Genomic DNA, 22642 nt, shown 5'->3' on the forward strand with positions numbered 1-22642 from the left:
TTACATCCAAAGCCAATTATATTCCAATATTGAAATGATTGAAATACAGTGTGCGTTTGGTAATAATTATGACAGAAAAGAAAACTTTATAAGGTTAAACGAACGAGAGACAAAAGTTAAAAAGCACAAAAGCACAAATATAAAAAAAGAATATGTGGAATGATTGACAATCAGACAATCAGACAACTCTCTAAAAGAGACTACAATGACACAGAAATTAACAAGACGCCTCCGGGTGCGGGAATTTCTCGCTACATTGAAGACCTGTTGATGACCTTCTGTTGTTGTTTTTTCTATGGTCTGGCTGTTGTCTCTTTGACACATTCCCCATTTCCATTCTCAATTTTAACTATAGGTCACCGTACGGCTTCAACAATAAACAAAGCCAATACCGCATAGTCAGCTATAAAAGACTACGAAATGACAATGTAAAACAATTCAAACAAGAAAACTAACGGCCTTATCTATATAAAAAATGAACGAAACACAAATATGTAACACATAAACAAACGACAATCACTGAATAACAGGGTCCTGACAAATTCTACTTAAATAGTTTATTGCAAACCAACGATTGAGCCATCAACCCATTGTAAATTTGTCGTGAATATATGTGTGAAAGAAGGATTGGAAATTTCCCCTACACTAGCATCTTCGCTAGCCAAGGGTTACGATCCACTCCCGCTCTCTTCACCCTTGGCGGATTGAGCCAACATTTGTGATAACAATGGTGCGCCATCTATCGGAAGATAATAATCATGCCAATTCCGAATACATTATTCTTGACCAATGGTAGCACTTGAACTCTTCAATTTGAAGGTAAAAACACGGTAGCGTCTAGATTCTACACACTTGGTAAAGCCGGAAATGAAAACATACGTCAACATTCATGCATTTGTGCATGAAACATACACAGGAACTTCTATTTGTTGATTAAAAACATTCAAGTTTGCACTAAATATAGTCGTATGTTTAAGAATGTAAAGACTTGTTGCACAAAAAACACGTGGCAATTGTTTACAAACACTTTCTACATTTACACGTGATCATGTTATATGCGCATTTTGATTGGATGCAGCGAGTTTTGACTGCAACCAATAAAAATCCTTACCTTGTGTCTCCGAAATTTTATCTCAATCCGCCAAGGGTGAAGAGAGCGGGAGTGGATCGTAACCCTTGGCTAGCGAAGATGCTACACTAGTGACATGAGTGATACACATGCAGTATTAATAACGTGTTTGAAAATCAAGGTACATCAAAAACAAATTAAAACACAAAAATATCTGTTACATTGTTTTTAAGGAATGACTGTACTATTGTGTGTGTCTATGACGAAATAACGTGTCCAATGTGGTGCATAATGAATAGTTACCTGTATAGCCTGTTATTTTCAAGCACCACATTTTTATGCTTTTTTGTATAGACAGAAAAAAATATAAGAGTCATGACTGATAATTTATTTCTAAATTCCGTTTAAAGCTTGAGTAATTAAAGAAAAACATTGATGATGTCACGGTCACATGACTAACTTAGGTCCATGAGCTGATACACAAACTACTGTCAACCAATATGTTAATTTTGAGAAAGAAAATTCAAAAATTCAATGTTGCTGTTATTTTTACTGACAGATGTCAAGTGTGTCGTAGTATTTTTGAACTCTTCTTCGTCTAATAAGATTTCTGAAACGTTAGTCTACCAACATATGGTTTGCACGTACAAAATAAACCATACGTTGAAAAAATAAAAAGATAGATCAAATAATCATTTACACATCATGTTTTCATACTGTTTATCTGTTGTAGGTATTCTGTCAATCTGGTCATACACATTTTTATCATCTATTGTCCCAAGTTCTATTTTAGCTGATACATTGTTAATTCCAACTTCCTCGTATTGACCTCCACTGCAATATAGGAAATAGTTTGAAAATGTATTGGCTGAGGATTTTTTTTTACTCCCGTCGGTTTAAATATCTCACAAAACTAAATACTGTTCCTGTGACCGTATGTCAGTCACAAATTGTTAGTTAGGCGCTGCTTTTGTAACGAAATAGAAGTTCCTTAATGTAAACAGTTCGTTCCAAATGGAAAGAGTATTCTTAAATATTATTTCCACTAAAATAAATATTACAGTGTGTGTTCCTCACGGACAATATATGATAAAGAACATTTGCGATATTAGGATGTTGTTTAAAAAGAGGTCTAGGGGAACATATGTAAGGCGGAACACATATACGTTGACAATGCTTTAATATTTATGTGTAGATGAATCTGTCCGTCTTTATTAAACACAATCGTAAAAGTCTTCTGTATCTGTATAATTGTATAATTTTGAAAAAGTTCATTGTGATTTGGTAAATATAAAGAGACGATATGATATGATTGTCAATAAGAGACCAAGTGACAAAAACATGAACAGCTATAGGTGATCGTTACTTCATATGTGTATATTTACAAAAATACCAAATACCAAACGTCAACTATTCATGTTATTATGATGCAAAATCAAAACCTCAAACACATCGAACGAATGGAAAACAGGTCTGATGTTCACAGTGGATTAAACCTTGTTTGAAAACGAGATAAACCTCTCAAGTACAAAAATGTATGTTAGCCTGTTAAATTTTGAAACCATTTTTATAATAAAAATTCTACTTACATCTTTGACTCTTCTTGGGTATTGTTTGCTTCTGTTAAAACAACAACATCAGCTCAATTACGAAGAATAACTACTGTACAATATGGTATCGTTAGAACAATTGTATGCAAGGGGTAAAACAATAAAATAATTTGTAAATTAAGGAAACGTTCGGTTAAAACAATTATTTCTTTACTGAGGTTAAAACGACTAGGACAGTAATTCAACAATTTGGACGTCGATTAATTTGGAAATATCCAAGATTTGTTAGGCAAACATATCGGTGAAGAAAGGAGTAGGTTCAGTAAGACCCCTTTTTGGCCTCAAAATATAGCAGTTTTACAAAATTGTTAAATTGTAAACTTTTAGCTATTTATTGGAAAGTAGAATGCTTCTGCTACATAAATATGGGCTGTTTTTGACAATACAATGCACATATATCGGGTACTAGCATCACTAAGTTATTCTAAATTACTGAAATCTTCCCAATTTTAGCATTTTAGTTAAATTATAGACGGTTTCCGTCTTAAATGAAAGTTGCCGCATTCGTGTTCATTCATAATATTGAAATGTAAGTTGTATTTGATGATAATACATAACATATATAAAGGTTGAGGATGAAAACGGATGCGGCCACTTTCATTTTTGACAAAAAAACATCTGAAAAGTGACGTTTTTTGCATATTTGATAGATTTTTCATTTTTAAGCTTGAATCGGAGCGTTTTTAGTGACTAAATCAGTCAAAATCGTTCACATAAACTAATTGCATCAATTGAAATACACAGTTAAGTGTTTAATAAAGTGTCCAAAATCTTTCGTTAGACGAACCGGAAATTTGAGGCCAAAATCGGTCCTTGCCGGACCTACTCCTTTCCGAGAACTATTAATGATAAATATGATAATTCTTGTATTCTATGCAGTACAATTACTCAATGATGCAGAACAGGTTAGGTGACATTTTCGACCAACTTGCCATGAAACATTGCAAAATTTCGCTTAAACGAAACGAAACTCAAAATTTAAATGTAAAGGTATTCTAAAATATCGTATGCATTACCTAGAAAAAGATGCAAAGGTATAGCCCCTATTAAGGTCTATACTCTTTTTTAATCATAAAATCAACATTTAATGACGTCACATATAATCTTTTAGTGGCCATGCAAGTACATTAAAAAAAATCTATTTTTCTCATTCGTATGTTTGCTCATTGCCATCGGTCTTATTTTGTGCATCAATTGGTATCACTTACTTTTTTACTTTTTTTTAATTTATTTCCAAGTTGTAAGTATTCACGTACTTCAAATTTTAACCAAGCATACAAATTTGTGAAAAACGAAAAACTGAATACAATTGATTTGATAAACATTCTCTGCAGAAGGTTGTTATTACTGTGTAACCTCACCAAAGTTAACTATAGTATACAATATAACAACATCACAGCAACCACTGAAACTCACTTGATTGTTTGGAATTGTTATGTCTTCTACGCCTCCGGATTAAACAAAATACAAGACCGCCCACAATGAGCCCACCGAGTATGACACAACCACCTGCAGCTCCTACTACTGTTGCTATTGTATATCCTTTAGGTGACACTTGTGGTGATGCTAAAATATACAAATTTTTATCGCTATGTTGAAAACATTATTTTGGAAAATATGTATCTGTATAAATGTGTAACAATCCGAATAGATGACATCACTTGTAATCATATAACAGGTTATGTAGAATTTTTCGAAATCTAGAATCATTATGTTTATAAAGACTGGATAGTGTTTCAAGCAATATAAGATGTAATAAATAATAAATTAATAAATAATTAAAAAGAAACTTCACATATTTCATAGTCAAAATGGAAAACCAGATTACACACACTAGGTTATATAAAAAAAAAGATATCAAAGGCTGAATAGGATCATAATCATCTTCAAATACAAACGAAAGATGAATGAACAAAAGTACCAAGATTTATTCGTATTATCAAAATACCTACCAAGCATAAATCAAATGATAATAAATTTAATGTCATAATGAGTTTTCTACCGGAAAGGTTTTAACTTATTAAATATGTCGACATTCAACCTTATTTCGTGCATACTATGAAATCTACATTGCAAGAGGAGCAGAATATATTTTAGTTTTAATAGAGTACAATTACACCACTTGTCTCGTCTTGTTTGATGTCCTGTGCTTTCTTTGTACTTGGAGCGACAGGGGCGTCACTTTTTAAACACAGGATTTTACTAAACAATTCTTTTTTACGCATAAAACATATTACTATACTAGTCAGCTATTCATATTTGAAATAAATTCACTGGTAGTTGCAAAGGACGAAAAGCTTACATTCAATGTGTGATGAAGCGTAATATATTTTCAGCAGTTTTACGCCAGCTTGGTTGAGTGAATTCACAGCATAGATCTGTAAAATTATGCAAAACAGATTTTACACACACATTTTTTTTAGTCCTTTAGACAATCGAAACGCTGAAAAGATATTAAAGATTTAATTAAAAGTTCTTGCGTTAAAAATTAAATGTTCATACTTTTTGTCAACTTTTCAAATGAAGTAGCAAGAAAATCAAAATTTTAAGTCTGTTTTTTGGGACACATTTTCAACTCAATATCAGATTACACTTTAGATGACTAGTGCAACGCATATTTATCGGAAAGTTTCTCTCTGTATTGTTTACCATGTTTAGCATGTTTACAATCTATTACATTTCTTGATATATGCACGAACTGCTGAATATATAATGACTGTACCAATGGCAAAAACAAGACGTTAATTGTTTCCTTTGATCGTCCGTCTTTCCTTCCGTATTTTAGTTTTTCCGGAAGTGCAGTATGACCTTTTTCCACACTTCAATTGAAGTATCCTTCAAATAAAATATATGAAACTCACACGCAATGCTCAGAACCAACACTAGGACAGCAGACATCATTATAATTTTGGCCCTGATTCTAGAATAATACCCCTTTGTTCCTTGGAACATTGCATTTTTATTCGTTGCAACATTCAAATTTAAGTAAACTCACCAATGATTAATCAAACTCATATACAATGATAAGAACAACATAATACATACAAAAGTTTACAGAAAGTCACTAATTATTATAGAGATAAGACCCTCAAAAAGAAAATAGATTTTTTTTGCAGTTCCTGCGTTCTAATTTAAGTTTGCCTCATCTAAAATTTAATTTAACTCACACACATAACTTGAGTTCAGACAGTGTGTCATTACCGTTCTAGAAATATTCCCTTGTTTACTTGGATCACTGTAAATCATGAGCGGAGACTTTTATGTTCTCCGACACATTCATCTTATATTTATGTATTGGTTTTTGGAAGTTCATGTTATTTGATTAGAATTTAAATTATATAAGTCATGTGGTCTGACTATTTACATAAAAAGCAAAATCACAAAAAATACTGAACTTCGAGAAAAATTCTAAAACGGAAAGACTCTAATCTAACTCAAAATCAAATTCTAACAAAAAACACCACACGAATGGAATTGTCATATTCCGGAAATGGTATAGGCATTTTCAAATGTAGAAAGTGGTGGAGTGAACCTGGTATTATAGCGCTTAACCTCTCACTTGTATCACAGTCGCATCAAATTCCATATATCTATAACGATGTGTGAACAAAACAGACATAATTGTCAAAATTGTCAAAATAGGGGTACAATAATCGTGTAATCACCTTGTAACAATCTTAATCAGAACAAACAAAAATAAACATTTAAAAAAATTGCTTAATAAAGCTCACCTCAAACTTATAATATCTATCTGGTGTGATGTAATATAATTTTTGGAAAATTTCAGATTCTGCCGCTATAGTTTCTGTTGTTGTTGTCTACATATAAATGAACAGGTTTATTTATCAGAATCAAATTTAAAGGATATCTTTATAGTACGTGTTCATTGTACATATGTGTTTACTTGCGTTTACCGGAGTCCAACTGACGTGTATCTTCATTACAAATAAAACTAATGTTCTTATTTTCTACGATTTTCTGGTTTATAGCAATATATACTTACCATGCCAGTACACCCGACAATACATTTTTGCATGCGATTACCTCAATTTTCATTTTGTTTTATGCCCTACCCTAGGTAGTAAAGGGGCATTATATCTTTTCGGTCTATGCGTCTATTTGTCGGTCGTTTGTTTGTCTGGCCAGCTTAAAATTTTTGGTCAATTAGTTTTGATGAACTCGAAGTCTAATCAACATTAAGACCTAGAGCACATGTTCCGTATGCTATGATGTTTCTAATAATATGTCAAATTAGACTTTTGATTCCAATTTCACAGTCAACTGAACTTAGAAAATGATGGGCATCCGTGTGCTATGGACAAAGTTTGTTCTATTTGTCTTGTAAATGAAATGAGAACATGCTACATGAGACATTAACGAATTCAATGTCTTAATTGACAAATAGACTCAAACTTTGTTTATGACACGAATAAATTTTTCTGGATTTTACAATAAATGTCTTTGATGTTATTCCCAAGGCCAAGCTATTCAAAAAAGATTGTGTCTTAATTTTCCGTACACTATGTATACATAAGCTTATGTAAAGGTGATGTATTTTGTTCTAAGTTCATTACATTTATCAATCGATTGGACTTAACACATTTAGGCACATATATGTCGATTGTGTTTGTTCAATGAATGTACTAGTATATACATGTATGATGCTTCAGAAATGTAAACGTTATTTTCACGTATTTCAATGTTTAGAATTGCCAAAATAAGTAAAGTATGGTCAGAATATATACCGCTTACCCTACTGATGTTATGGTCAATCTTATACTCCTTGATGATACCGTTTCTTTCTCTTAATAAAGGCACAGACCAGGAAACTTCCATTGTCGTTAAGATCACCGATGGTCTTTTTATTTCAAAACTAGTTACTCTGCCTGGAGCTGTGAAAGTAGATAGACGTTTACTGTTATAAACAATCAGAGTATTTAAATATGAAAAAAAATATCTCATCAATATCAAAACTTACATTCGGTATTAAGCATCATATAAAAATCCTATTCACATTGACAATAGTCGTAAGTAAAGCATTTAAGAAATAACAAATGTAGAGGTAAAAAAACATTTTTAAATGATGAAAATTAAAAAAAAAAAAATCAAGCAGGAGGGAAAAGGAGACCAACTATATATAAGAATGTTTTGACATTCATCAATATTACTTAAATTTCCCCTCGTACAACAAAAAATACAAATCAGTTAAAAAGGATTTGCGCATCATATCTGCACAAAGAACATTAATCACAACAAAAACGCTGAAATTATGAGTACACACGATTATTGAAAACGTGCTATGTTCTAATAAACATATCATGTGTGATTTGAAAGGCGTGATTTTGATTTCTTATGGACCTGGTTCTTTATAATTTTCCAAGATAAAAGAGGCATAACAGAGTGTTTGTTATTGTACTTGTTCAATGAAAATGAACATCACTATCTACTCAAAAAACATAGCAATGAACTAAATAAAAATGTATAAGACTAATAAAGGCCAGAGGCTCTTGACATACAGGCGTAATCATTGCAGCGGTGTTCAACTTGTTAGGGATATATTATCCTTATCCCAATACCTTTAGCCAATATAGAATAAGCAAACACTCAGCAATGTGCACAATAGTCCGAGTTCGATGTCAGATAGATCACAAAAGTGACTTAGCAAAATACCAATGATACATAGATTAAAAAATACGACCAGCAGTTACTGATATGGCATCTCCAGACCTCAATTAAACTTTTTATGATTAATGGTCGATGTTAAAAAAAAGATGTAAACAAAGCATTTATAATTTAACTGTATATTTACCATCTTGATATGTTGTAACTACATCTGACATATCAGACTGTTCACTGCTGCCTTTATCTGTCATAGCAACTACTGTAAACGTATAGTTCCAATATGCCTCTAATCCGGAAAACTGTACAATCTGCTTATCAAGACCTAAAAATTATAACGCAACAAACCTAATTCTATATCATTAAATCCTGTTCTTTTATATCTAGACGTTTTCAAAACCGCAGATAAAAATGCATGCAGTTTTAAATTGTATACCAACAAACTTGTTCACAAAAAAACTCCAATAAAAACCGAAAACAACACGAAAATCATTCCGTGCGTTCAACGCGCTTGTCTTGATGAACGCTCAACGCCGAATATGTGAAAGCCAATGGTGTAACTTAACCGAATCAGTTGTAGTGCTGTATGAAAACAAGCCCTAGAAAATTACAAAATCCAACTAAGGTCAAATTGCTTATTTTGGTTTTGACATCTTTATCTGTAGGGGTTGCTTTTCAAATCTATACGAAAAATACCTACCAGTTACGTTTTTTCCTTTTACAAATGTTGGTTGCACATTTAGAACCACTTCATAAACCTTGATATAATATGTAGTTATCCCTGGTTTTGGTCCTGGAAGGTTCCATGTTAGATGTATTTCACTTGAACTCGCAACTGACGCAGCTACAGCAACAGGCTTTTGGGGAACTGTAAAAAATAAACACACGTGAAACAAGTATTACACATAAAAAAGAAGTTTAATTTCAAGATGACATTTGAACTGAACAAACATTGTGTGGATAACATACATTAAAAAACTAGAGGATCTTAAGATCCTGTGTTGCTCACCTTGGTCTATGTCCATATTAAACAAATGACACAGATGGATTCATGATAAAAATGTGTTTTGGTGGTGGTGATGATGTGTTTGTGGATTTTACTTTACAGAACATTCTTGCTATTTACAAATTTATCTATCTATAATGAACTTAGCCCTTCGCTTTAGTTACAAAGGTAAATATTTTGTAAAAATTACAAAAATTTACCAAATTAATTTAAATGTTAAAAAATGACTATAAAGGGCAATAACTCCTTAAGGGATCAATTGACCATTTTGGTCATGCTATTTTATTTGAAGATCTTACTTTGCTGAACATTATTGCTGAGTACAGTTTATCTATATATATAATAATATTCAAGATAATAACAAAAAACGGCAAAATTTCCTTAAAAATTACTGATTGGGGGGGGGGGGGGATAACTCCTTAAGGTGGCAACTGACCATTTTTTTCATTTGACTTATTTGTAGATCTTACCTTGCTGAACATTATTGCTTATTTAAGTAGATCTCTATCTATAATGATATTCAAGATAATAACCAAAAACGGCAAAATTTCCTTAAAATTACCAATTCAGGGGCATCAACCTAACAACCGGTTGTCCGATTCATCTGAAAATTTCAGGGCAAATAGATTTTGACTTGACAAACAATTTTATCTATGTCAGATTTCCTTTAAATGCTTTGGTTTTAGAATTATAAGCCAAAATCTACATTTTACCCCTATGATCTTTTGTTAGCCATGGTGGCCATCTTGGTTGGTTGACATTATCACCGAACGCATTTTAAAAACAAGATACCCCAATGATGATTGTGGTCAAGTTTGTCTAAATAAAGCCCAGTTGTTTCAGAGGAGAAGATTTTTGTAAAAGTTAACGACGACGGATGACGACGGACGACGGACGACGGACGCTCAGTGATGAGAAAAACTCACCTGGCCCGGTCGGTCAGGTGAGCTCAAAAGATCACGAATGGGCTCTGCGGCATATTTTCAACGTTAATCTGTCCCTAACTTGTTGTTATGTGCCAGGTATTTGCATGTTTGTCTTTTTCCTTTTTAGCCATGGCCTTGTCAGTTTATATTCTGTATATGTTTCGCCTTTAGGTTTTCTTTACATTTAAATTTAACCAATATGCATATGCATACTGGTAAAATTTCTAAATTATGTCTTTACGAAATAAACATATAGATAATATATAAGAACCAGTAGGTCAAACAAAATTAATTATCTGTGAATATTATATATCTCCTCAAAAGAGGATTTGGTTTGAGAAACAGCTGTATTAACAAAATGCAACCTTCAAGGTCAATAAATTGGTGTCGCATTGAAAGCATAATTTTTAGGTCCAGAATTTCTTAACTTGGCAATCAACTTGATATTAAAATAAAAATAGCTCACTAATTTTTTTATTTCGTAAAATATGTTGTTATACATAAATAAACAAGGTAGAAAAAAAAACCTTCCCAACTAAATAACGAGCTGACTTTTTTCAATGTTCTTGAAATTAAGCAGATACTGCGCTTCTGCAACCCGCAGTGATTTTACATGAAATGTTCAAATTAAAAAATGCACTCAGTCCCTCACAATCAAGCAGAAGCGGATCAGAGTATGACAAGGAAAAACTTAAGTAAAATCACATAAATACTGACCTCAGAGGAAAATCTAATCGGAAAGTCCATAATAACATGGCAAAATCAACTGTCATATTCCTGACTTGGTACAGACATTTTCAAATGTAGAAATGGTGGTTTAAACCTGGTTTTATAGCGCTAAACCTCTCACTTTGATGAAAGTCATGTAAATTCCGTTATATTTACATTGATGCGTTAACTAAATAGACACAATAAATGAAATAGTCAAAATATGGGTACATCAGTCATCATCGTATATCAATTCTAAAAGGAACAATTTAACAGAACACAAAAACATCTACTATCTACAAACATATTTATTGATTTGTGTGTCTGACGTCAGAAAATTTATACGTCACATAGATTTGTCGTTCAATGTGCATACACACAATTTTAAAATGTACATAGGCAATGTTAGCATACAGGATTAAAAATCAAAAGTATGTTAGAATAAATTTCAGAAATAAACCGGGATTTAAACTAGTCCAAAAGTTATATATAGAATTTAAAAGAATCCACAAATAGTAAATTCCTCTACGGGATTGAATGATTTTGACGTTTGTGGTTCAACGCATATTGTAATTCATAATAAAAATATATTATAATGACATATAATTGAACAATATCATACTGACGGGATCTTTTAAAGTACAGAGTCACGTTATAAGAATAAAAGGAATACAAAAAGTCGCATATACAAAACACACTACCAAAAAAATGATAGACAATACAAACACATTGACGAGATGTATAAGTATCGAGCCACGTCAAACGGATATCACATAAAACCTTTCAACAGTAAAAGTAATATTTATAATAGAACAAATACAAATGAAAGAACTATAAAAAACGTTGTTAAGATGATAAACAACATCAGTTGGCAGAATTGATACATTAAGACCATCGTGTATTATCTGTGAAGTTGGCACGGAAAATTTACCAACAAGGTCTTGGTACCTTCCAATGAACTATTTTTTAGAAAAAGGACGAGAAGTTCGTTGACATACCCCTGGTTAATCAACTTTCTTCTCAAACACTGATGACGTTTTACAAAGTCTGAGTAGGAGTAAGTCATCTCTGACATAAATGTTCCCTAACTGACAAGCAATAAGGAGTTGATTTAGGAATAATTATTTCATAACATGCTCTATGCTCATCCTAAATTGATAGGTATTATATTTGTCAATACCTTTATATCTAGAATATAATATCAATTACCATGTATGCAAAGTTGACAAATGTAAGGCATGTCATTGTTAAATTTAGCAGAACCATGACATAATTGCAATAATTTCATTCTAATAAGAAAACTCAAGACTATCTGGAAAATCAACCGTTTAACTACGAAAAATTTAACAGATATAATACATTGACTATTCGACTGATTGCATCTAATTATCTAACAAAATAAAAATGTACATGTTGATATCCAGTGTTGTTATGAATACAACTAAAGTTGTAATTTCAAGTTTGACGTTCATCACGTTTAACCCCTCTTTTATTGCAGTTGAATCATGGCTTTGTTTTTAAATCGAAATAAAAATGCGTCATATAAGAATAAAATATGAAAATTGCAATTTGGCAATTTTAACGCAGCTATTCATTCTTAATTATATGATCACAAAGAAATGATAAAAGGACGTCTTAATCCGCGATTAATTACCCATGCTGATTGTGGATGTATGTTCATTAGTCATATCTTGTAATAATGCGTGCAAATCAAATGAAAACATACATACTACAAGTTTTACAACAGTATTCATTTCACATAAGAACGTTAACGGCATCATAAATTCATATTGTGTCATATAGAACATTTACAAATAACAAAATCAATCACCATATTACATGTATTAGCGGAAACAACATGTTATGTGTTCTTATCAGGTTCAGCAATTTCCGACCAAAATATATACCTTCGGAATCAGTTGTTACTAAGGATTCACTCCTGTAACCATTACCAGCGTCATTTATCGCATTTAGCCACACGTTATAAGCTGTGTAAGGTATTAATTGATTTATTTCATACGACATTGGTTCCATCAGTTCGCTATTTCTTCTATTTTCTCGAATCTGTCTTTTGTCTGAAGGGCACATATGCTGTATCAGCTGAAATTGAAAATGAAATGTTTGTCTTGTATACCTATTACTATTTCCAGATCAGAACACCATGAAAACATAACCTTCAGGGAGGCTGTATAGATTCATCAGATATGAAAAATTTCCTTTTTTATTCAATGATTAAACCACCCTTTTATGACAGTAAGGCTCGAATCAAATAATTCAAAGGATTAATTAATACGAAATTATAGATAATTTAGTTGAATAATTAGAAAACAGCTTTTACAAATACGCCTGAAAAAATCGTAGTAGTTGAATATGCGTTTTTTTTATATTAAAACAAACCGCTAAAAGTAATGATAATTCATTTGATCACAAACATGATGAATTGCAATGGTAGAACCATGTAGAAGAAACTTCCGAAACCAAGTGTGTTTAATGTTACATGTATCTGGTATTTTTTCTTAATCATCTTAATATGATTGGCTAACAAAGTAATCTTTAATTTTAAAATACTTGCCACATTGGTACACCCAGTACTACAAACAAGGAGTACTTCTACTACACATTCATTATTTAATAGAACTCTTAAACGGTAGCCTTTTATGGTACTTTTTGATTCAACCGGTTTACTCCACGATATCTGAATATTTCTGCTTGTCGCACTCAGAGTTACGCTTGTTGGAACACTAGACACTGAGGAGAAATATTAGATCATGAAAGAAGTGTACCATTAAATTTTAAAGATATTAGTCTGAAATAAAGCTAAAGCTAAAGCGATAACCGTTTATGTAATCCTGCAATAATATCTATGAAACACCCAATGTGATAAAAACATATGTCAATCAGTTTGATAGAGGTCAGGAGGTGTTAAGGCAGTAACTGCTAGTAGTTATTTTTAATCTATGCGGATCATTTTCATTTTCTTTAGTTTCTCTTGTTATCGTTTTATAACATCGGGCTAGGACATTTTGTTAAATAAGGTTTAACTGTGCATATTGCTGTGTATTGGTTTATTTCACATTGGCTAAATGTATAGGATCTTATCAAAACATATTAAACCGCGTTGCATGTTTGCATTTGTACCGTGTCAGGAACGACTAATTTGTGTGAGTCCTGTTTTTTTGTTTGTTAAGTTTTTATTTCTATGTTTGCTAGATTTTACTGTGGTGTCCTTTTTACTGTATTATTACAAATTATTGTTACGGAGTCAGATAAAACCCATCTCTTGGTGTGTGATTTTGTTTTCGCTTACTTTGAAGACCCATTGGTGGATTTGTGCTGTATTTTGCTCTCGTTCGTTGTCTCTTGAACACATTCCTTGCTTCCATTCGCTATCATTTTTTAAAAGAATTGATACAAATGTGCAAAAATTACCATATGGCAATACCTATAATAGAATTGTTGTATTACGCTGAATGTGAATCATTATTTTTTATCAGAATTAATACATGCGGATACTACTTACATGCAATACAGGTCGATCCTGTCCAACGATGATTTATAGCACATTCACATGTGTCCCCTGTACAGGTCATTGGTCTTAGACATTCTGTATCAGCATTACAGTTTACAGACACACTCTTTTCTGTGGACAAGACATAAATTTCGGTACCTTACGTTTGTCATTTTGTGGTCATTTTTGTTCTTATCCTTAATAAGATTTAAAACGGAAAGGAGTGAGATTTATTTCAAAAATCGTTGTATCTCGTGACCAAAAGTTATGGATATTCGTCAAATGATGGATCTTATCAATCATAGACTTTTTTATGTAAAAAAAAACACAAAAAAAACCACGTTTTCATCATTTTTAAAATATGGTGTTAAAATGTTTCTTTTAAAGACGTCTTTAACTTGATCTATTTTAAATTTTGAAATGAATATGTACCAGCATGTCAAGTGTTTGACACCGTACATTGAAATAAATTTGTGTGTCTGTTTATTTGTAGGCGTTGTAAAGCAACTATAAATTATATATATAGAGACCTTTATAAAAATGCAATGCATATTATTGTAATTATCTATAGACATAAATAAAACTCACGTGCAGCACACGCTGATCCTGTCCAGTACTGATTTGTAGAACATAGACAACGACCACTTGAACAATTCAGTGTACTGGCACATTCTTTATTAGCAGTGCATGTTTCGTTCACAATTTTTTCTAAACATTAATATCAAACTAAAAGTACTCCTCAATGGAATGTTTTGTTCTTCAAAACTGACTAAATTGAATTAATATGACTATATTTTTTTTCAAAATGCAAAAAAGAGGGAGCCTCATTGACCAAGAGGTCAATATAGTTCAACTTCTAAAGGAATCAATCAATAAATCAATCTATACAAAAAGCTGCATTTTTATTGGAGTTCTTTTTATTTGATTTTTAGCTTTTTACAAAAGCAAGAAACAAAAAGAAAATATACATGGTATTTTTTTTTACATATTTGTCAAATTGTGACATACTTGTATATTACTCAGCATTGACAAAGGTTTATATTGATACAATTAGTGTAAAATTCATAAATTAATTTGGGTTAATTATCTTGTAAGGTAAATAGAAATTAAGGAAACGAAATATCATTAGGAATGAGACAGATATCCAACTTAATGCAAATAACGTTAATCAATAATAAATGGATCACCCATTTGGAAAGTTCGATAACAATTGCATCTTAACATTGAAATATACTAAGAAAATTACCGTGCCATACCTAGACAAGTATACGCCATTATTGAAATCTTATTGTTAGCAAGTAGCAACTTATTACATATTGTAGATAAATTTTCTTCTCTAAGAATAAGGCATCGGTTAAGATCTAGTTATGACATACATTTTAAGAAAAATCACAATAGGACTAAAACGTCTCTGCAATATATTTACACTGTCATATGACATATCTACACTATATGTCAGCAGTGTATGGTTCTAGTTCTGTATATATATATCATAGATACTATTTAAAGGGTTTAACACTTTGGCTTGTTGGAATTTTATGGAGAACATGCATGGTAATGATGCTTTTTTATGTTATATTTTGATCTAAGCTGCAACCATTATGTTTGGGAGATAAAGAATGCGTATTGCGGATGGTTGAAAATATTTGTACCATAAAAGAGGGGCGATAGATAACAGAGGGACAGTCAAACTCATCAATTGAACAAAAACGGACAACGCCATGGCTAAAAAATAAAAACAAATAGACAAATAATAGTACCAAATAAAGACAACATTGAAAACTAAGGACTAAGCAACACGAACCTCACCAACACACTTGGGTTTATCTCAGGTGCTCCGAAAGGGTAGGCAGATTCTGATCAACATGCGAGAGATAAGAGTGAAATTAAAATCAGACCTTGTGTGTTGTCAAAGTGATGCATTTTTTGTTTGGACTTTCTATACATGATTTTGATAAAGCCTAATGTTAGAAATCATTTGTAATCAATGCACACTATGTATTACACAACTTCTTTTAGGTAAATCTGCACTTTATAATAGTCTGCCATATACTAACCTGTTGAATGTGAACAGCGATAGAATTATCAAAATAAATAATAAAAAGAAAAAAATATAAATAACAGTTAAACTTTATTATTGAGATTGAATGTTTTACTACTTGTTGGATTACTTTCATAGTATTTCGTGACATTACCCATGATACTAGATTGTTGATCTTTGAACAAATAAAAGACGCGAGTATGTGGAAATGAATCAGGTATAATCTATTTTCGATACTGTATACGGTGCAGGAGATGCTTATCCTTCCGGAGCACCTGATTTCACTCCCTGAATTTGTGGAGTTCGTGTTGTCTCTTATTTATTATTTATAACTGTTAATGTAAATGTCCTCTGATTTTGTTAGTCTTTGTGTATTCCTTGGTTTTAATTGTGATTGTCTGACAACACAATCAATAAAACGAGACAATCAGGAACTGTAGTAGTATGGTAGTAAAATCATAAGTTCTGCATGTCAACTTTATGTTTAACTTATAATAAAAATATTACTGAACGTTACCTGCAGAACAAGTATAACCTGTCCAATACTGATTCAACGCACATTGACAGGTCCCACCTTTACATGTCATTGGACTTAGACATTCATTATCAGCATTACAGTTTACATCAATACTCTTTTCTGTCAATAAAAAAAGTAAAATCACACTTATGCTGAACTCTGAAAATTCAAAACGGAAGATCCCTAATAAAATGGCAAAATCAAAAGATAAAACACATCAACAACTGTCACATTCCTGAAAAGAATAAAATATTGTAAATACATTGCCTCTAATTACAATTTTTCTTTTTACTTTAATGTGTTTATAGAGCTAGGAAAACTCGTTTTAATTGAAATAGTAATCAGAATGATACATCGTCAATCAGTAGCACAAAATCAGATGTTTCTCTTCTAAAACAAACATAACAGGAATTATTAACACAACATAAAATACAGATACAACCGGTGTCTTCAAGCTCTAAACTCCATTTATAATAGTTTTCTTTTTTTCAATTAAATTGAATATATAATAAAATTGAGAATGAAAATGGGGAATGTGTCAAAGAGACAACTACCCGACCATAGAAAAAAAACAATAGGTCTTCAATGTAGCGATTAATTCCCGCACCAGGAGGCGTCCTTCAGCTGGCCCCTAAAAAAATGTATACTAGTTCAGTGATAATGAACGCCATACTAATTTCCAAATTGTACACAAAAAACTAAAATTGAAATAATACAAGACTAACAAAGGTTAGAGGCTCCTGACTTGGGACAGGCGCAAAAATGCGGCGGAGTTAAACATGTTTAAAAGTCACTTTCATTTCATTTGAATACTGCAGGTTAAGTACATACATTTCAAATGAGTAATTGGCAATCAGAAATTCAACTTACTTGTAACACAAGTTGATCCTGTCCAATACTGAATTGTAGCACACTGACAAATCCCACCTGTACAAGAAAATGGATCCAAACACTCTATTCCAGAACTGCATGCCTGACCACGACTCTTTTCTTAAAAAAACATACATAGATTGAAATGTTGAGTGCATGTTTATTATATATTGTATCAACAACTGATATATAAACATATATTTTCGTGAGCATAACAAGATTCGGTTAATACATTTTTTTTATCTGTATCTAGTCAGGAATATGGCAGTTATCAAATGGTCCGTTTCTATGTATGTCAGCGCTTGTTGGGTCTTTTTGCACTTCAGTGTGTCTGTTGTTCCGTCGTTTTCCTCTTATAGCTTTGTTCATGCGGCGTAAAGCAAACATCTATCAACATTCCTCTTATAGCTGATGTACATATGTTTTCCTCGGTTTTAGTTTATTACCCGAAAATGTTTTTTTCTCAGTCGATTTAATACTTTTGGACAGCGGTATACTACAAGTGCTTTTAGTAAACACAAAAAGAGACACACTAAATTTGACAAAAAAAAAATAAAAAAAACATGTATACTTGATGCATATGGCCACAACCATCTTATTATATTTAACAGATTTTTTTTTTTAAAGAAATACAACTTACGAAAAAAACATTGTGAATCTCTACAGTACTGTTGTGCTCTACAGAAGTCACACTCATTACATACAGTCCTTTTTGGACATTCAATAACATTTCTTCTCCTTCTATCTGAAAACAAAACATATCTATAACCACAATTCTTGAAGGTGAAACCTGTGATATTCCTCTGCAGTACTTGACACATTTTTCAGAATTATCGGTTGAATTGCTAATTAACTTCGTGTTTGATTTGGTCTCCCAGCATACATGAGGTAGTCATAATCAGTAATCATACTAGTAATTGAATGTTAAAGATCGCATTTTTTAATGCTATTTCCTGTAAAAAGTAACAAACAAATGTAGTTCAGAAATGTATGATTACAAATTATCATAAAACTATCGATTACAATGTAAAATAACATAACATCATAACAAATCTTCTTATTTCTTTGATATGACATATTTAATGTCCAATGAGATAATCTCTTTAAGCATGATAAGTTGATAGAGGACACTTGCAAATGCAAGAAAACTCATACATGATCATTACAAACTAATTTTGCTATTTCCAGAATAACTGAAAAGAACGCCGAATAAAACTTAAAAATCTATAAAGTGTGAAAAAGGAGCGTCTTATTCACAGGTAAATAACCCTTTGAGACTGTAAAGTTTTTTACGACCTATTCTTTAAAATGCCGCCACAGCCAGTTTAGCATAAGCAACATGACAAGCAACGCATGATCAACACGACGGGTGCCACATGTGGAGCAAATTTGCTTACTGTAAACCAACTTATTTTCGCGGATACTTAATTTCGCATTTTTATCCTTCCTACAACACTTTGTGGCTATCTAATTTTACGATTTTCTGAAGTTCAATAAGGAATGATCAAAGTATTACATATTCGCGACGAATAATATTCGCGTTATTTTACTACTCGCGATAGTCGCGAAAATAAGTTTGTTTACAGTACCCTTCCGCTGCACCTGAGTCATCCCCAGTTTTTGTTGGGATTTGTGTTGCTTAGTCTTTAGTTTCCTATTTTGTGTCTTTTGTACTATTATTTGTCTGTTTATCTTTTTATTTTTTAGCCATTGCGTTGTCAGTTTATTTCGGTCTATGGGTTTGACTGTCCCTTTGGTAATCTTTTGCCCCTCTTTTAGAAGTCAACGGAAGAATTGAAATGTAATTACCCAAAATACTCTTAGGATATATCAAAATCAAAAGCTTAAATATATTAAACGAAAAGAAAACAACTGTCATATACCTGACTTGAAACAGTCATTTCATATGATAAAATGATGGATTAAACCTGGTTGCATAGCTAGTGAAACATCTCACTTGTATGATCGTCACATACAAATCTATTACATTGACGTCAATGTGAGAACAAAACAAAAACATACATAATTGATCAAAATGTCACAATAAGGTGAACAGTAGCCAACCCTGTGTTATAATTTAATTCAATGTTGACAAAAAAAATGTTTCAACAAAGAAAACAAAATGGCATTAGGAAGAGTCTTCTCGATTGGTCAAATGAGGCATTTTACGATACAAACGAATTATCTTTTTGACAATTTGTATCTACAGTTAAGTCATGTACGAGGTAATTTGAAAATAAGTCTCATACGGTTGGACATTCTAGATTTTCACATTTTCTATTGTTCATAACTTATATACTGAAAGCAAAAAGGATTTTAATATACAAACACAAATTTAAAGTTGTTTAAGTCTAATATTTTGCAAAATATACTCGTTAATAACTGCCAAATGTGACCAATTCCCGAAACTTACTGTATTGCTGAGTGTGAACTGGCATTTCTTTACGACATGTGTCGGTATTACACAATTAGCATTCATGCATATAATTTTGTTATGACGTTTCTTTTGTAGTTCGGTTGGAATAATTTGTTATGTCTAATGCTCACTGTCGGAGACGGCGGGGTATGGTATTAATATTTCCCGCCTTTGCACATTTTTTTGTTACTTTCTTATACGTGTTGTTCCAGCTGGTCATGTTTAGCTTAGTTTTTTACTGTTTGGTCTTGCAAAACTTTTTATAACAGTTATTTTATTCATATTTTTTATGTGTTTATAACAGTTAAGATGAAAGATCAGCTATTTTTTCAATTGATAATAAGTTTAAAACACAGTTATGCATCAGGAAAAAAACCAACTTGTTTAGAAAATACAAATGATAACACCATACATGTAACAAATACTATAACAAACACAATTCCATTTTGATATGCTCTTCATGGTAACACGGCACTTCATCTCAATGATAATTAGTTAAAACAGTTTAATGTTCTTGTTGGGGTCTATAATTGAATAAAAATATAAAACAGATGATGTGGTATGATTGCCAATGAGACAACTCTCCACTAGAAACATAATGAGACAAACCTTACCAACTATAGGTCACCGTACGGCATTCAACAATGAGCAAAGCCCATACCACATAGTCATCCATAAAAAGACCCCGAAATGACAACTTTAAAATAATTCAAATAATTTAATTTCAGAAATCGCGCTGTGTTAGATAAACGTCATAAAAAAGTTTTTTTTGGAATGTTGGTCCATATGATTGAGCGCAGTTTACGTTTTTCTTTGGTCTCCTGGTGTGTTATTGGAAATTTCATGAGAGCTGTCTGTTGTTATTCTGTGGTTTACATGTTGTGATGTCCTATAATAATAATTATTTATGTATTTTTCTGTGCTGATTGTTTCTGTGGTTGTTTGACAAATTTTGGTGGATTGAGAAAAACTTTGATTCCATGGTTTTCCAAAAGTCTTCAATTAATCATACAACAAATTTGCATTTCGTTAAACATTTAAATTCGTGGTTACAATGTACCCACGAAATCCACGAAAGTTGGTATTTAACGAATAAGGATGAATCCAGAGTATATAACTTATACAAATCATTTTAAAGAGAGTTATATAGTTCGCAGTCAAAAAGATATCATGTTCATAATGTAGGCTGAAAATAGGCTAATAATGTTGATTTAAAGAAAGAGAAATATGTATCGCGCACAGTTCATATATAAAACTTACTTTTCTGACAGGTTGATCCATCATCATAGTAATTATCCATACACCGACAATTGTTTGCATCACACTTTGCATTACCATACTTCGTACAATTGTCAACATTATCGACAGTACATGAAATATCTCTCACTGATGATTCACAAGTAATACACAGTAAACAGACCAGTAAAATCTGCCAAAAAAACACAAATATTTAATCAACTCAGGAAGTCAGTTCTTTTATAATCCTGTTGGACCATTTTTATTAGTTGACCCAAAATTACTCACCGTATGAAGAAAATATTGTCTGGACATTTTTCGTGATGATTTGTTGCAGAACTAGGAAGTTCCTAGACATAAGATAAATTATTAATACATCGTTTCAAAAGAAAAAAATATCTCCTATATATGTATTATATCAATTCAAATGAATTTATTTTTAGAAGTGTATCATTCACAAATTCTTTTCATAATACGATTGAAACTATATTCTTTTATGTTACGCGACTTCACTTAATTTAATGCACTATTCATGTTTTAACTTAGACGGTTAGGTAATGTATTTTACAAAATGTTTTAATATTGATATATATTCTGAAAATGATAAAGTGAATACTATGTGTGAGAGGAAAAGAACTAAATTGAAGTAATAAGGAAGTCCATACTCATATTGCCGTGTCTCAATAGTTTCATGTCCAGATAAGTTAACAATTTATACAATGCAAACGCATAAGGTTCTGTTCTGAAAATAAAAGCCAAATTTCAATAAAGAATGAAGGAAAAGAACTTTTTGATCTTTCCACACTTTTCTTATTAAAATGAACAGCAACTGCAAAAAGCAATATTGATGACATAAACATTCTTTTTGCGCCAATCAATGTGTGTCATCCAATGGTTGTTTCAGATGCTATCTGTTGAAGTTATGTATAGTTATTTAGTTTTTCAGGGTTTTTTTCTTTTCGTTTGTTTTGCACTTTGTCATCGCAGGGTCCAAAAAAAAAGTATCGGTGTTGATTATTGTTGAAAACTACAGTTGATTTAAAGTCGTCCAAAACCTCGGCCTTTGGTTTTAGATAAATGGTTGTATAATTAGTAACCAAACCGGATCTCCATAAC

The 22642-nt window shown here is 31.8% G+C and overlaps 2 protein-coding genes across 2 annotated transcripts in view; one reads left to right on the forward strand and one right to left on the reverse strand.

Annotated features, from left to right (window-relative positions):
- Nucleotides 1-22642, forward strand: part of LOC139491931 (E3 ubiquitin-protein ligase HACE1-like) — a 428049-nt gene that overhangs the window by 147322 nt on the left and 258085 nt on the right. The gene's annotated exons all lie outside the window — the stretch shown is intronic.
- On the reverse strand, nt 1645-21867 carry LOC139492545 (protein sidekick-2-like). The gene is made up of 15 exons (XM_071280705.1): nt 21815-21867; nt 17875-18160; nt 17005-17124; nt 15035-15154; nt 14459-14578; nt 13511-13686; nt 12846-13038; nt 8999-9166; nt 8489-8623; nt 7432-7571; nt 6411-6497; nt 4982-5057; nt 4096-4245; nt 2659-2689; nt 1645-1903 (listed from the first exon to the last, which is right to left on the reverse strand). The coding sequence occupies exons 3-15, from the start codon at nt 17072-17074 to the stop codon at nt 1762-1764; spliced, it is 1608 nt and encodes a 535-aa protein (XP_071136806.1). The 5' UTR covers nt 17075-17124; nt 17875-18160; nt 21815-21867; the 3' UTR covers nt 1645-1761.

The sequence above is a fragment of the Mytilus edulis genome, chromosome 10 (assembly GCF_963676685.1).
Source record: "Mytilus edulis chromosome 10, xbMytEdul2.2, whole genome shotgun sequence".
Taxonomy (NCBI): domain Eukaryota; kingdom Metazoa; phylum Mollusca; class Bivalvia; order Mytilida; family Mytilidae; genus Mytilus; species Mytilus edulis.